At 28.2% G+C, this 15,541-nt stretch overlaps 3 protein-coding genes across 3 annotated transcripts in view; all 3 read left to right on the top strand.

The window, feature by feature from the left end:
- Positions 1 to 15,541, top strand: part of LOC112681712 (AF4/FMR2 family member 4-like) — a 155,179-nt gene continuing 139,638 nt past the window's right edge. The window contains exon 1 of the mRNA XM_025552000.1: positions 1 to 322. The gene's annotated coding sequence lies outside the window, so the exon portion shown is untranslated. The remainder of the gene's footprint in view (positions 323 to 15,541) is intronic.
- On the top strand, positions 7,536 to 8,024 carry LOC112681727 (protein FAM200A-like). The gene has a single exon (XM_025552027.1). The coding sequence runs from the start codon at positions 7,536 to 7,538 to the stop codon at positions 8,022 to 8,024; it is 489 nt and encodes a 162-aa protein (XP_025407812.1).
- On the top strand, positions 8,177 to 8,668 carry LOC112681726 (protein FAM200A-like). The gene has a single exon (XM_025552026.1). The coding sequence runs from the start codon at positions 8,177 to 8,179 to the stop codon at positions 8,666 to 8,668; it is 492 nt and encodes a 163-aa protein (XP_025407811.1).

Genomic DNA, 15,541 nt, shown 5'->3' with positions numbered 1-15,541 from the left:
GTCGTCGTCGTCGTCGTCGTCGCAGCGCGTTTTCCACATCGCGTACGTCACGCGCGCGGGCGTTTCGCAGTTCGCGACGCGTCGTCACCGCCGCCGCCGTCGCTGTCGCCGTCGTTTGTCCGAGAACGGTTCTTGGTTTTATTTTTATTTATTTATTTTTTTTTTTGTTTTAAATTCTGTTCCAAGTCTTTCGCTTTTCGACGATACGTCCGTACGCGGCGCACCTGTGTGTGCGAGGGCGCGCGTACAAGCTCGTCAAGCTGCAGCACTTGGGTGTTTACGCGCGCAACAGACGACGTTGATTACGGCCACCCCGCCGCCGGTACACTTACAATGATAATTACAATAACAACGATAGTGGTAATAAGAGGCGTGTTTCGGCGGTAGAAACCGTTTAGAAATCCCAGCGACTCGGTTGCTAGAACTGTTGGCTGAAGTTGGCCCCACTCGGTTGTTACCTCGCCAAAACGTCTTTATAGTGTTCGACGTTTTTTCCCGTTGCGGTCGTAATGCGCGATTAATGATAATAAAACTTTGAAATCTTATAAATTAACAATCGTTAACGGGATTATCAACCGATAACGGTTTACGAAATGTTTTCAAATGGTTAATGAACATGGTTACGGTTGTCCGAAATTGCACTTGGCTATCGAACTATTCCAGTCGACAAGGTCACCGCCAAAACAGATTGTTTACGAAACACGGCAACCCGGTTGCTTAAAACCGCATCGTCAGAACACGCTTAATGTCTTGTAATCTATAGTACAGTGAAATTACGAATTAATTTTTTGTTGTTAATGCCCTTCCTCGTTAAATCTACCGACCCTATATTTCCCGAGCGTGTCGCACAAGGGTAATAATAATAATATTATGGTTGCACCCGCCGTCGCGTTGTTTATGACGTCCGAGACCGCTCAAGGTCATGACCGACATTTTTGTTATAACTATTTAACAGTATTTAGCGCCGGTAATCCCCTACCCGACGATCCGTACTCCTAAAAATGAACTATTATTATTATGATTATTTGCTTTCGGCAACCCACGGCCTGCGAAACCGGATCGTGGAGTTTTTTCTCGAGACGCTTCCCTCGTGACACGTAGGTACGACCGTTGGCAAACGGACACGCGCGGTGTATTGTTGTGTGCAGGACGTTTACGTAGCCACACACCCACGTGCCCGTATTTGTACCGAATGAATGATAACTATGAATAATCCATCGTTTCATTTTTATTACTTCTGCTATCTCCCTGTTGATCCTGCCCACGCGAAAAATATCACCCAAAGTTCTGCCGATTTATAGAATAATAATAGCAATCACTGAAAAGTCAACCGCTCGTCAGTTTCTACTCGAGATGCACTGTACGTAACGTATACGTTATATAAACACCGTGTCTGTCCCGGTTCGACGTGTACTAGGAACACCTGCGTAAACGCGTCGCTTGAGAGGGGATAAATTGACTTTGTGAAAGTACCGCGCAATTATACAACATAAAATCATTTTCAATTTAATTAAATATATATATATATATATATATGTATATCAAAATTTCAATTGTACAATTTAACCCAAGTCCATAGTAAATAGAAAAACGTGTATGTATGTTCAATGAATGTTGCAGGTTTTATAATAGGTACATATATTTATGGTAATAATAATAATCAGGGGTCGGAAGTTCTAGCAAATGAATATTTTTCTTGGTTTATTCTAGAACATCCAAGGTAAGATGTAGATATGCATGTTTCACAGCACTTGGAGATCATGCACAAAATTTAATTTTGCTATTTTTTACATTTTTACGGGTTTTATTGCTATTTTGCTGATTTAGGGTTTATAGTGCTATTTTTGGGTATGTTTTCACATAATACAGGAAATAATCACATTTTGTTGATAATAATTGCATTTACTTCGTTGTATTTTTAAAAATATTTGAATTATTGGAAATAAATAGACCTCATCAAGTATTATTTTTTGTTTTCATCGACAATTTGATGTATTAATAGTTAGTGACGTCATTTATAGCGCATATTGTAGAATTTTTTAGTGCATATTTAAGATCTAAAAAATAACATTTTTAGTGTTAAAACTTCTGAGCCCTGATTATAATTTTCGTGTAATAAACTATATTAATTTTTAATTAAATTACTACTTGGGGTCGTTGATAATTTGATTTAATAATATATTATTTATGTTTTAAATGCCAAATCCAAATTAAAACTATTTTTATTGAGCTCTTCATGGTTTTATCAATCCTTCGATCTATCTATCCTGGTCTATTACTATAACATTCTGTAGTATTTGAAAAATGGTTTTGAGCAAAGCTCGATTAACTAGGGGAATATTAACTATTTAGTGTAGCGTATAATGCACACATACAATTATTTTTGTGTTTATTTTTGTTAAAAGTGTTTAAGAATCGAGATATGTTGGGTATAGTTAAAATAATAGAATTTGATAGAAATAATCTTGTTTTAACATTTAAAATCTTTTAATAAAACTAGTAATGTCGTGTCTGAAAAAAAAATTACAATTTTCGTAATTTTTCAGTTTTTTCTATACTCAAAAAATTTTGAGAAAATCTAAAATTATTGTCCTTCAATTTCTTTCAATATAGGTATTTATTTTCTTGTGTCTAATATATGACTAATAAAATATATTGCTTTAAGTTTTTGTTACAGTATTGCTAATCAAAAACATTTTTGGAGTCTTACTCAGTGGCGTAACCAGGATTTTTAAATAGAAGGGATTAATTTTTTTTTGGGGCAGATTAGGTGAGAAATGCTTTAAGATTTCACCAATAACCCCCTCTCACCACTAAATTTAAAAATGTATTTCCAGCATTTTAAAACAGTTTTAATAATATTTGTTAAAACGGAATTAATAATTAACGATGGTCAGCTGCGGTATTATAGTCACGACTTAACATGGTATAAAAACTAGTGATGATGAAATTAAGTGTTAGACGAGGGTCGCCACAACGTTCACGATAACCACTAAAAATATAATAGTAATCACGACATATGTAATACACTTTTGTATATACCAATGACCAACACCCGTTATTTGTCAACATTTAGTTGTTACCAAAATTTTAAAATATTTAAATACCAAATAGTATACTAGTTCAGTACATACACATAAATACGATCCATAAGAGGGGGATATAGTCCCCTTAGCCCCCCCCTCCCCCTATTGACTACGCTATTGGTCTTACTAATTGGACATAGAATCTATATTATTTATCTAATTGAGTAAAATAATTGGTAATTTATTTCAAACATTTTAAAATATCATACAATTCATTTAAGTTATACTATTCATATCAAAGTCAGCGAACAGACGCTACTGTGTTAAATATATTGTAACTTCGAAATAAGTTAGAATTATTACCAAATTTTTCTTAATTTAACCTATTTATGTGCTATCTACTTGTATACTTGTATAATTCTATATTTAGAGTTTTTTTTAATTATAAAAACATCATGTAAATTGTAATTGTTTCCTTTATGTGATTTACAGTGGTATATTTCAATTATTATAAAACTCTCTAACTTGCGCTTCTATTCTACTTAAAAAATTGATCCCAAAGTTTGGAAGTACCGTTTAGGTTTTCATAATTGTATTCAGCTGTTTAATACCTTTAAAAAATTTCCAAGATTACATTTACATTTCATTTTTGGGGCTTAACTGTTTGATATTGATTGAAAATGCCAGCATATTTACATATTTAAAAACCTGCATCGATTAATTTATTTCCACGATGTGCATTGATTTGCATATTCTCATTATATTAACCATAGGAAATTGACTTATGAATAAGGTCAGTTAAGTACGTGTTACGAGTATGAAAATGACAACCAGACATCTTGTATATTTATTACCGGTTTTTATAGAGGTCAATGGCCGTCCTTGGTCATTTCTTCTCAATTTCCAAAAATCAAAGTACATACACATTGTTAACTGTTTGTTTGAATACTAAAGTATCTAAATGAGTAACATATGATTAGTAACTACATTACTATTGTTTTCGATTTTTACGTAAACATTATACATTGTAAATTATTTGTGTATTGTAGATTTATCAGGAGGGAGGGAAAATGCATAGTCTATTATCTAATATTTATAATTTATAGTATAGTATGAATAATTTAATGTATGGTTTATACGAAACGGCATTCGCGAATGTTCGTAGGTAGTTTTACTGTGTACGCATGACACGGAAGTAAAAAATTGACCGTTAGATGGTTGTAACTATAAAAAGAATAAGCTATTATTAATCAAATAACTATATTCTGTTATAAAGAATGAAATACATCTTATCAAATCATTGTTTAAAAATGCAATTTTTTTCTTTAACTTTGCGTTACACAAATAATTCGAAGCCAGTTAAATAACTTATATGAAATAAAATAAGAACTATTTTAATTCGAAAGAAAAATAAGGGCTTGTTATACCTAACCTTAGTAGTTATTGAGTTTTTATTTATTAGTATATTTTTACTTAGAAAATAATATTTTTTAATTTATCAAATTATATTTAAAACATTATACGATGTATAGTAATTACCTTGTAATATATCCTGAATAAATGTAAAATGGTAAATACCATTAAAAAAAAAAAAAATCCTAGTAAAAAATATTTTTGTCATTAGAGAAGTTAAAAAATTATTTTAATTATTTAAAAATGTTCATTATACATTTATATTTTATGTTTAGATTTCATAAAAAATTGCAACATTCTTATGTGTCAATATATAAATAAAACTATTTAAACAAAGTGTTACAGACTATAAGAATTACTGATCTAATTATTCGTTAAAACCTTTATAATATTATGCAGAATACTTGTAATTGTTTTTGTTAATACAATTAATCAATTCATTTTTAAAAATATAATATAGGTACTTTTAAAAGATTCTCACAATTAAAACTTAATTTTTATAATAACTGACATTTCTCTAATACCAAATCGTATAAATAAATTGTTGTTGAGCATTCAGTGAAATATATTACATTCTATATTGCTTCTTATTTTATAATAATCAAATAAATATTTATTGAATATTTTACATGCTACATATATTTTTTAAACCTAGTATATTTTTTTTAGCGTTATAGTAAATATTATAATACCAATATTAATTTATTCACGATGGCTTGTAAAAAATAATTTATAAATTATAACTGATTAATGAGACCCCCGATGAGACCTATTTCTTTAAATTTTTTTTTGGGTTATCTGGCCGTTACGATCATCCCGTCTCACAACCAATTCTCCAGCTGTCTTTATTCATCGCCAAATTCTACCAGTTTACTCTGCCTCCTAATTGATGAGACCTACGATAAATTATATTCTATAATCATAACTAAGGTACGAATCTATATGTATTTAAAACTAAAAATATGAATGTATTTATGTATGTATTTTTCTCTAAATAAGAAATTAAAAATACATAATATGTAAAATACAATAATTTAATTTTTTAAAAAGAATAAAGTGGGTTAATACGTTTAAACCAGGGGTCACAAATGAATACTTTCCGTTGGCTGTATTAAGAATTCAGAAAATTTTCGCGAGCCATAAAAATTCAAAGTACATAATAATTATTACAATATGCCAATTGGCCAAAACTATTTAATTTTTAAATAAAAAAAATATACACTTAACCAAAACTAATGAAAATATAATTGTATTTAAGATTTTTAAATTAATTTTTTTAATGAGAAAAATGCAGATCTTGCTCACAAGTAGCTGCTTTTAGTCGGGATTATTGTTTATGGTCGCTATCTTCTTCATATTTCAAGGTGTTCGTTGGTGAGTTAAGTTCAGAATTTGTTTTTCATATAATTCATTTTTGAAAAAGCAGACTCACAGACGTGTGTGTGCAGCCAAACATTATACACATTTTTACTATCAATAATTTCAGCGTCGGGTAGGCATTAAAATGTGTGACTTAACGTGTTTTCGATTTGTATTAAAATTTTAAATAAATAATAAAATAGATAAGATAAGAAAGCTCCATGGGTATGATATTTGATGCCGTCAAAAAACCTAATAATGTACGAACATAAGAAATTACTCATAACATTTATTATTACAACCACAGAATAAATGAAATCAGAATGGTCACTTCTAATTGTAAACAAAATTCAATCACCATATTTTTAGAGTACTAATTACTTATCACACTAAAAGTGATAACATTTATTCTGTAATTATTTTGAAAACATTGACGTGCACGTGCTTCATAGTTCATTGTATTGACTCAATAAATATTGTGTATTAAACTTTGTTAATTTCTAAATAAATAATTTTCGTATTTCTTGTTCATAAAAAAAAGTTATTTATTTATTTACAATGGGAGGAATGAAGTGTGCTGTGAAAGGATATAAAAATGCAATGAAAATTATTATTGGCATAGTTCTATCATAGAATAAATTAAAATTATTCTGTTTTACAATGTTACTAGTGACAAACTGTTATATATTTAATGAATTTAAATATAAAATTAAATTTCAATAGTTTTATACAAATGCTACAATACAACAGCAGTTGTAATTAAGTAAATTATCAGTCTATGTGTTAGGTGGTCACACTGTTGGGCCTCCAAAACAATGACCGAATGATTTTTGAACTCCCTTATGTTCCCTGTGTAAAATCTTATCAGTGACCATTCTGATTTCATTTATTCTGTTACAACAGTCACCCTTAATAATAATTACGGTATTAAATTATCGGCATCTTCTCTTCTTGTCTGCGGACCGGTTAAAATTCATCTGTGGGGTGCCATTTGGTGATCCCTGGTTTAAACGATTCGTTAAATTAGTGTGTCTCAACCGGTGTGTCGCCGAGCAATTCCAAATGTGTCGCGTGAAGTACTAATATTAAATGACAAAAAACATTATTAACACTATTAACTATTTACAAAAATTAATAGGTATTTGATATAATTTCCATGATAGTAAAAATAGATATACAGCTATCGACATAAAATAAATTGTATTATTATCGTTGGGTTATTATTATTATCGTCATTTTGAACGATTAATCGCGCTCGAATCGTCTATTGTGTGTCATCTTAATTTATAAATGTTTTTGATATTTTCGTTTATTTTTAAACAGTGAATACGTATAGTATATTTATACTGAAAACATGCACCGTATCAATAACTCACTTTATTTGTATGCTCAGTTGTTATTTACTTCTATAGTCGAATAGACTTTTTCTTAATTTACTAACAACAATATTTTTTTGTTACTAATTAAAATAAAATGGATAAATTTTTGATTAAAAAAATACAAGTAGTAAGAGAGAATACAGATGAAGACAATTTGGAAGTAGAAAAAAACTCGTCATCTTCTGTAAATGCATCGTCAAGTTTTAAAGAAATACAAGAAAATCCTTCTAAAAAATTCAAAGGTAAATATCGTCAATACAATGAAAATTATTTAAAATTAGGATTGGTTTGGGTCGGCGACGAACATTGTCCTATTCCTTATTGTTTTATTTGTGACGAAAAATTGTCGAATGAATCAATGGTTCACAAAAAGCTAACCCGCCATTTCACCAAAAAACATCAATCGTTACAAAACAAACAAATTGATTATTTTCGAAGACTATTAGATTCAAAAAAACTACAATCAAAACAATTTGTAAGATCAGTGAAAATTTCGGATAAGGCACAGGAAGCTAGTTTTCGTATCGCCCAATTGATAGCTCAAAAAAAAAAAAAATCTCATTTAATTGCCGAGAGTCTTATTATGCCACCTTGTCGTATTATGGTAAAGACTATGTTAAGAGTCGAAGCAGAAAAAGAAATAATTAAAATACCATTATCTGATAGTACAATTAGTCGTAGGATTATAAATATATCAGAGGATATTGAGGAGCAGGTTATTGAAGTTATAAAAAGTGGAGAATTATTTGCCTTGCAAGATAATGAATCAACAGACATAAGTGGGAAAGCTCAATTAATGGCATTTATTAGATTTATTTACCCGATGAATTTTGGTGTTCAAAATTAGCATATTTAGCTGATATTTTTGAACACCTGAATCAATTAAATTTAAGCATGCAAGGTGAAAATCAAAATTTATTAATATCTATAGACAAAATGGCTGAATTTAAAGGCTAATTATTGATTTGGAAAAGAAGGATAAATGATAATAATTTGGATATGTTTCCTTTAACTGCTAATACTAAATTCACTGATAAAATAATACCAATTATCAATGACTCAATAACATTATTGGACCAAAAACTTGATCATTATTTTTCATTACTGGATTTGAAATTATTTGATTGGGTGAGGAATCCATTTAATCCTAGTTTAGAAACCTCACATCTTTCATTAAAAGAGGAAGATGAACTTGCAGAATTAAAAAACGATCGCACTCTTCAAATGAAATTTAATGAGCTCGAGCTAAGCCAATTTTGGATTTACACAAAAAAAGAATATCCGAACTTAACAAAATTGGCTCATTCCGTATTATTACCATTTTCGACATCATATTTGTGCGAGGTAGCTTTTTCTGCTTTGAATGAAATTAAAAACAAAAAAAGGGAAAGATTAATTAATGTCGAAGAGGAGTTAAGAGTCGCCTTATCGAAGATTTCACCACGAATTGATACATTATGTAAGAAATATCAGTCACAAATTTCTCATTAAAATGTTGTTTTACCTATGTTATATTTTTCTTTGTTGTTTTATATATTATAATTGATTATATATTATAAGTTTATATATTATTAACTAATTAAAAATATTTAATACTATCTATTATTCTTATTTTTTTTATTATGTGTCGCAAAGTATGAACAATTTTAATAGTGTGTCGCCATTATACAAAGGTTGAGAAACACTGCGTTAAATTATTAATTAAAAAATTGTTATTAAAAAGTATATCTAAGTAAATTCATTGAAGTGTAGAATCCTCGTCGTCAACAAAATAGTGGGCAACCATGTACTTTTTTAAGGTTTAAAAAGTAAATCGACGTCGATTTGGTGCAATATGTTCTTGTAGCCGTTAAAGTATTTTTCCACGTCAACAGAAGTTATAGTTGCAAAATTGAAAGCTCTTAATTCAGTATGACTGATTTGAGTCTCGTGACGTACGACTGGTTCAGTCAGTAATTTCTATAATTTGTATAATCTATGATTATATTATATGATTATCTATGAGATATTTAAAACCGTATTTAACGACGATAATGGTGATTTTTTTTTAAAAAGGGGATTATTTAATGAAATTAATCGCTTATATGTATATAAATCTAATAATTTCAACAGTATGATCGTATATTTGAATGTTTGTTACTCAGTGGCGTATATAGGGGGGGTTTTGGGGGTTCAACCCCCCCCCCCCCCCCGAAATTTATGGTTAGTACGACCCACGTGTGCATTTCTCTAATCTATGTATTAATTAAAACCAAACTGTCTAGTATGGGAAAAAATGCTCTCTCCTAATTTTTAAGCAAATTATACGCCCAATTCTTACCTACGCTTGCCCGGTATGGGGTAATTGTGCATCCTCGCACATCAAAAAAATGCAAATTGTCCAAAACAAAGTCCTGAGAATAATTGCAAATGTTCCGTGGTTTGTCAGAAATCCAAATCTGCTATTGATACTTTGAATAAACTATCCGTTGATTTTTTTCCAAATATATGGTGCTTAATGTCAATATTAGTAACTTTACCAGTCTCAACAGCGTCATCAGAAAGATCGTTTTCGATATTGAAAAGATTGAAGTCGTGCTTGAGAAATAGTACAAGCGAAAATCGACTAACAGGATTATCTCATGTAAATTCATCGAAGTATTTCAATAAACACTAAAGAAGTGAATTTTGCAAATCTACCTCGAAAATTAGACTTTGTCCTGTAATTAAATTTATGTATTCTAATTTTCATAGTTATTAAAAATAAGTTAATTTATAACCTTCATTTAGTATATATTTTTTCATAACCCCCCCCCCCCCCCCCCCAAATTAATTCCTATATACGCCACTGTTGTTACTGCTATTACCTATTTAGGTATTTATATTTTCCTTAAAATTACGACATTTTATAATATGTATTTATAAGATAATGTAAAAGGACTCCCTCAGAAAAAATTAAAAAATCTGCCACTGTACGTTTTAGATTTATGTATGCATTAAGAGTTTTGGGTATTTGTGTTTATGTTTCTTATGCATGTGATACTGTGATGATGGTCAAGTTTATTGCTCGAATAATATTTAGGATTTTGGTTTTGTTTACTGTCTACGGGTTTGATCGCTTATCGATAATAAATATTTTCACATAAAATATTATATATGTATAATATGTCTGTGACAAAAACTAACCAATAATATTTATTATTTAATATACATAGCTATAAGTAGCCGTGTAGTTTTAGTTGTATTTTATGTTATATATCTTTTATTTTTTTGAAAAGAGTAAGTATATTATTTACTAGCTATAGTTACTATAGGGGCTACAATTACTACGTACATTCTCGAGGTGGTATATTGTGTATAAGTCACTCTTTATCTTCGTATCCTAAATGAAAATTTCAATTTTCCTAATTAAAAATGTTATTGACCATATTGTTATTGTTATTGGCCATACCTGCACGAAATTTTCAGACACGCCTATGATATATATATATATATATATATATATATATGTATATTTATTATAGTTATAATTAAATTAATATTTTTTGTCCCAAGTAATTATTGGGGAGTTGTGGGGGTCTTTGCTCCTCACGGATCACCACGGAGTGGATAATTTTAGCATTCTCAAGTTTTATACTGAATGTGCGCCTATGAATATCGTATTATTTTCACAATATATGTTCAAAGGTTTTTTTTTTTTTTTTTTTGTATCAGCATGAAACAATGAATTGATAACAATAAACGAATATATATTAAAAAATACAGACTTAAAAATAGAATTAAGAAGGTAAAGCATGTCGGGTTTGATTGGTTTTTTTTCAGATTATAGTCAAATTTATGGACTTTTTACTATATTTAATATTCCAATACAATAAAACTATTAAACACGTTGGTGACCCCGTTTTTGCTATCTGTTCATAGTCTCTATAAAATGAAAACTATAATAAAATCATTTGTAGTGACATCTAGTAAATCAATTTGTTACCAATCAATTTGTCTGATAAAGGCAAACACGTAAAATAAGACAGAAAAATATTTAATCTTTTTTGAATAAAATTAATATCATATTTTCATATATTATGAATAAAAATTAAAAGCAGTCAATGATAAATTGGAGCCTAAGTCATTTTTGACTAAAAATATATATTATTTGTATATGTATTCTTATCAAACAATAATTTTTAAAACTCAACAAATTATCGCAGAACCTGAAATTCTATTGCGCATGTGCGTAGTAATATAGTAATGATAGAACAGTGCACTCACGTTTGACCGCTGGAACTATACCCATGCTCCATCTATTAGTATAATAAGGTCTATGGTGAAAAACCATATTTTTACAGTGTTATCAACATAAATATTAGCTCTTAATTATTTTTATACTTTATACTTTAACTATTTTTATATTTCTTATGACAAATTTTATGTTTTGTTATTTTATACTGATATGTTTATACATTTATAAGTTGATTATATTTTATTTATTATTTTTATTGCAAGGATGTAATTTTTATAGTATGTTATTAAATATAATTAGTTATTAAAGTCAAAGGAATAGGTTTATATTTTACATTTATTTAAGTATTGTTTGAAATGCACAAATTATTAATTTTTATAAAATAGTAAATATTTAAATTTGAATCATTATAATCGCTGAGCAGAGTAACACGAGCTTAAGAATATAGTAGTGAACATGTTTTTGGCCTTAACTTTTAATATAATTACATTTTGAACTTGGAAAGTTTAAATAAGTGAATTGAATTTCATAATTTTACATTACATGGGAATCACCGGTGATACCCATCGTTCGGCAAAAAAAACTAGTCGGGTGTCATCGATGACCCCTCGTCGCCAACGTGTTAAATTATGAAAAAATAAAGTTGTGTCATTTATAATAGATCCATAAACAAATTGTATTCTTTATTTGATATATGTAATTATGAAGGGGTGGGGCAACAAATTGAAAATATACCTCCTTGATTTTTTATCGAAACCACTACTGCATAGGTTAGTACCTCGCTTAGAACATTCAGATAGTCGTGAAATATATTTTTATAGAAGAATCAATTAATTACCATCAATCGTGATAAGTATGTATATACATAGAAATTAAAATTCATTATTATGAGATCAGGAGTTATAATAATTTGAAATACACGTAACAATTTAAAAATAAAATCCATATTTCAATCAAAATATAATGTAGCCAATTGTTTTTTAAATTCCAAATTTCATAAATATTATATACATATAATGTTTATGTATATAGTATATTATGTTATATACAATAATTATATATATATGCTATCTTCTTTGTTGTTACATACGGTACTAACATATTTATGGCTGCTTACGAACTGAGTCCCAGTATAACCTTTTATGACGAATTGAGTCCCGGGTTGTTTTAGGGTATAAACCAATTGAGTCCAGTGAAATTATAGGTATAATACTAATTGAGTCCATGTTTTAATACTAACTGAGTCCCGTAAAATTAAAAAAAAAAAACATTTTCCTTCCCATTTTTACAGACTTAGGACTGTCTGTAACAAAAAATTCTACTCACTTAATATAACTTCATCCATGATTCTTGGCGTACCTCGTAAACTAGAGTGTTTAATATAATGAAAAAAATGTCCGGCCTAAATAATATGTATTATATTATGTTATCTGACGAATGTGATGATAAAAATGATATCGGTAGATGGTGATTATTATACAAGCGATGATAGAAATAAAATCTAAAATTCCCGACCCATAGTATGATATGTTACTATATTATCTGACGAAAGTCATAAAAATGATATGAATGATATGTATATATAGGTATATCCGTATGGAGCGGCTGTGCAGCATAATTTTAATTATTATTATTATTATTTTTATTATTATTATTATTATTATTATTATTATTTATTATTATTTTTATTATTATTCATAATTTTCGCTGTGCCTGGACTCTGGATGGTTATTTCATATTTTACTCAAAATAATCCTCGGACTCAATTCGTATACAATTAGTTTCCTAACCACGGACTCAATTAGTATATGTCTCGTTTGTACCCGGGACTCAATTAGTATATTATTTTTTCCCCGTTCAGGTATAGGGACTCAATTAGTATACAGTGATATTTATATTATCATTTAAAAGTCGTGCCTATTTAACTTCGGTTTATAGAATTGTTTTGCGTAAGCCACTTAGGCATTTGCAATTTAATTTATTCACTTTGGAAAAATAGAAGTACGTTTTATTTCAGAAAATTTATTTAAATGAACATTAATAGATGTTTTAAGGCACACAGGTGTTTTAAAACTATATTTGTATATGTTTAACGGCGAAAACACCATACGCATTTAAGTAATTTTTATTTAAATAGTTACAACACTGCCAATTGTTTAAACTATAAACTTTTTAAAAATTATGATAATTTTGTCGAATCGAAAAAATTACATTTATTGTGCTTTGGAATACTCATTATGTTCATTTTAATTAATAAGTTAATTTAATATGCATATAATAACAATTTTAAATGTATTTATTAGTATACATTCAGATGAAGTTCAATTAAATCAAATAAGAACAGTAACAATACAAGATACAGTTATCTTATTAACAGTTAACAACAACGATATTGCTTAATTTTCAAGCAGCTAATCAATATGATTCCAAAATCAAGAATATTACTTTCACTTGTATTACTCGATTTTATAAAATTCACTCTAATTAATAACTTCTTTATTGCTGCTACATCTAGTACATCAGATGGCATATTTATTTATTTATTTTTTTTTGATCTTTGAAATTATTATAGAATTTAATTTAAATAACACATTTTTTATTTTAGAAATATCCTAAAAATAATCTATATTAATATATTTTAAACTTGTACTTTGAATCACAACAGTAATTCAAAATTGATTTATCAAATCTTATTTCTCTGAATATCTTGTTTTTTAGTTGTAATATTTTTGAAAAGCACTGGTAATTTAGAAGAAAAAAAATGTATTATATTCAAATTTACTTTCTAGTTACTACCATTAAGAATTTACAATGTCCTCATTTCTGTAAAAACTGAGTCCAATTACTGTACTTCTTGATTTAATAGGTATTAAGCAGAGTATTAAATATTGTATTCTACATTGGTATTCTTAGGCTATCTTTGTTATCACCATAAAATATATTTGTTTTTATGTTGAATTTTTATACTGTTTATTCGTAATTCTATAAACTTTTAAGAGTTGTATTTTATAGTGATTATATGAAATAAAGTTTATTCTTTTTGCATCATATGATTTCATATGTAAAATATGCATTATATATATATATATATATTGTATATTACATCTATTCGATTAAAAAAAATACAAGCAATTTATTACAGGTTTGAATTCAATTTATACCAATTTGAATCTATTCTTATTATTTTTCAAAATTCTTTTTTAGATTCTAGGCATAGTTAAAAGTATATTGGTATTTTATTTTTTTTCGATATATCTATTTGATATATATATATGTATATATTCATTTGATATATGAATATTTTAATTTATCATTATAATTTATGCGGCGATGTAAATAACGCACCACGAGTCGTCCAAGTTGTTTACAATAGTCAGTGGATAAAGGGAAATACCATGTTCTAGAATATTCGATGATTATCTCGTTAGGGTAGTTTTGAAAATGTTCTAGAACAATCGACGCTTATATATACCGACTGGTCAGACGCTCAGTTAGTCAGTCAGTCTGTGAGTAAAATCCGCGATACGCCGTGAATTACACTCATTCTCCGCGATATATTCGGCAATTCCTCCGTAATTGTGAAGCGAATCGATATTTGTTTTTCTCATTAATGTCATACATATTTATGTAATATAGTGTTTATTTTAATTAAATTAAATTGTGAGTGATTTTTATTACCTAAATCCCACAATTTATATATATTTTATAAATGATACCTAGTTGATATTTAGTATTAGATAAGACACTTTTTCAACAGTTTAAGTGCATTTTACACAAGTTAGGTAAATCTTTCAAAGCTTTTAACATCTTATAATTTTAAAATAGTCCATAATATGCGTTGTATTCGAGCAATACTTAAAATAAAAAAAAACCAATGGTTTCAAACTTTTTGTAATTTATTAAGGCTTTTTTTAAAAAAAAAAAAATTGTTAATTCATTGTTCATCTTACATTTTTTTTTTTAGTTATTTTTGTCGGTTATTTTAAATGATTTAATGATTTTTATTAACATTTTATAAATTCCTTTTTTTATTTTTATGTATAAAAAAATCAGGAATACACTTGTGAACTCTAGTTATTTTTAAACATCTGAATCAAGCATGACATTTGTACTGATAAAATAATAATTGATACATTTTTATTATTAAA

The sequence above is a fragment of the Sipha flava genome, unplaced genomic scaffold, assembly GCF_003268045.1.
Source record: "Sipha flava isolate LNK unplaced genomic scaffold, YSA_version1 195_pilon_pilon, whole genome shotgun sequence".
In the NCBI taxonomy this organism is placed as follows: Eukaryota; Metazoa; Arthropoda; class Insecta; order Hemiptera; family Aphididae; genus Sipha; species Sipha flava.
Note: the sequence above shows the minus strand (reverse complement) of the source record. Positions and strands in the feature narration are given on the sequence as shown.

Excerpts from the sequence above, each read along its gene's own strand:
- LOC112681727 (XM_025552027.1), top strand. The coding sequence starts at position 7,536 with ATGGTTCACAAAAAGCTAACCCGCCATTTCACCAAAAAACATCAATCG.
- LOC112681726 (XM_025552026.1), top strand. The coding sequence starts at position 8,177 with ATGTTTCCTTTAACTGCTAATACTAAATTCACTGATAAAATAATACCA.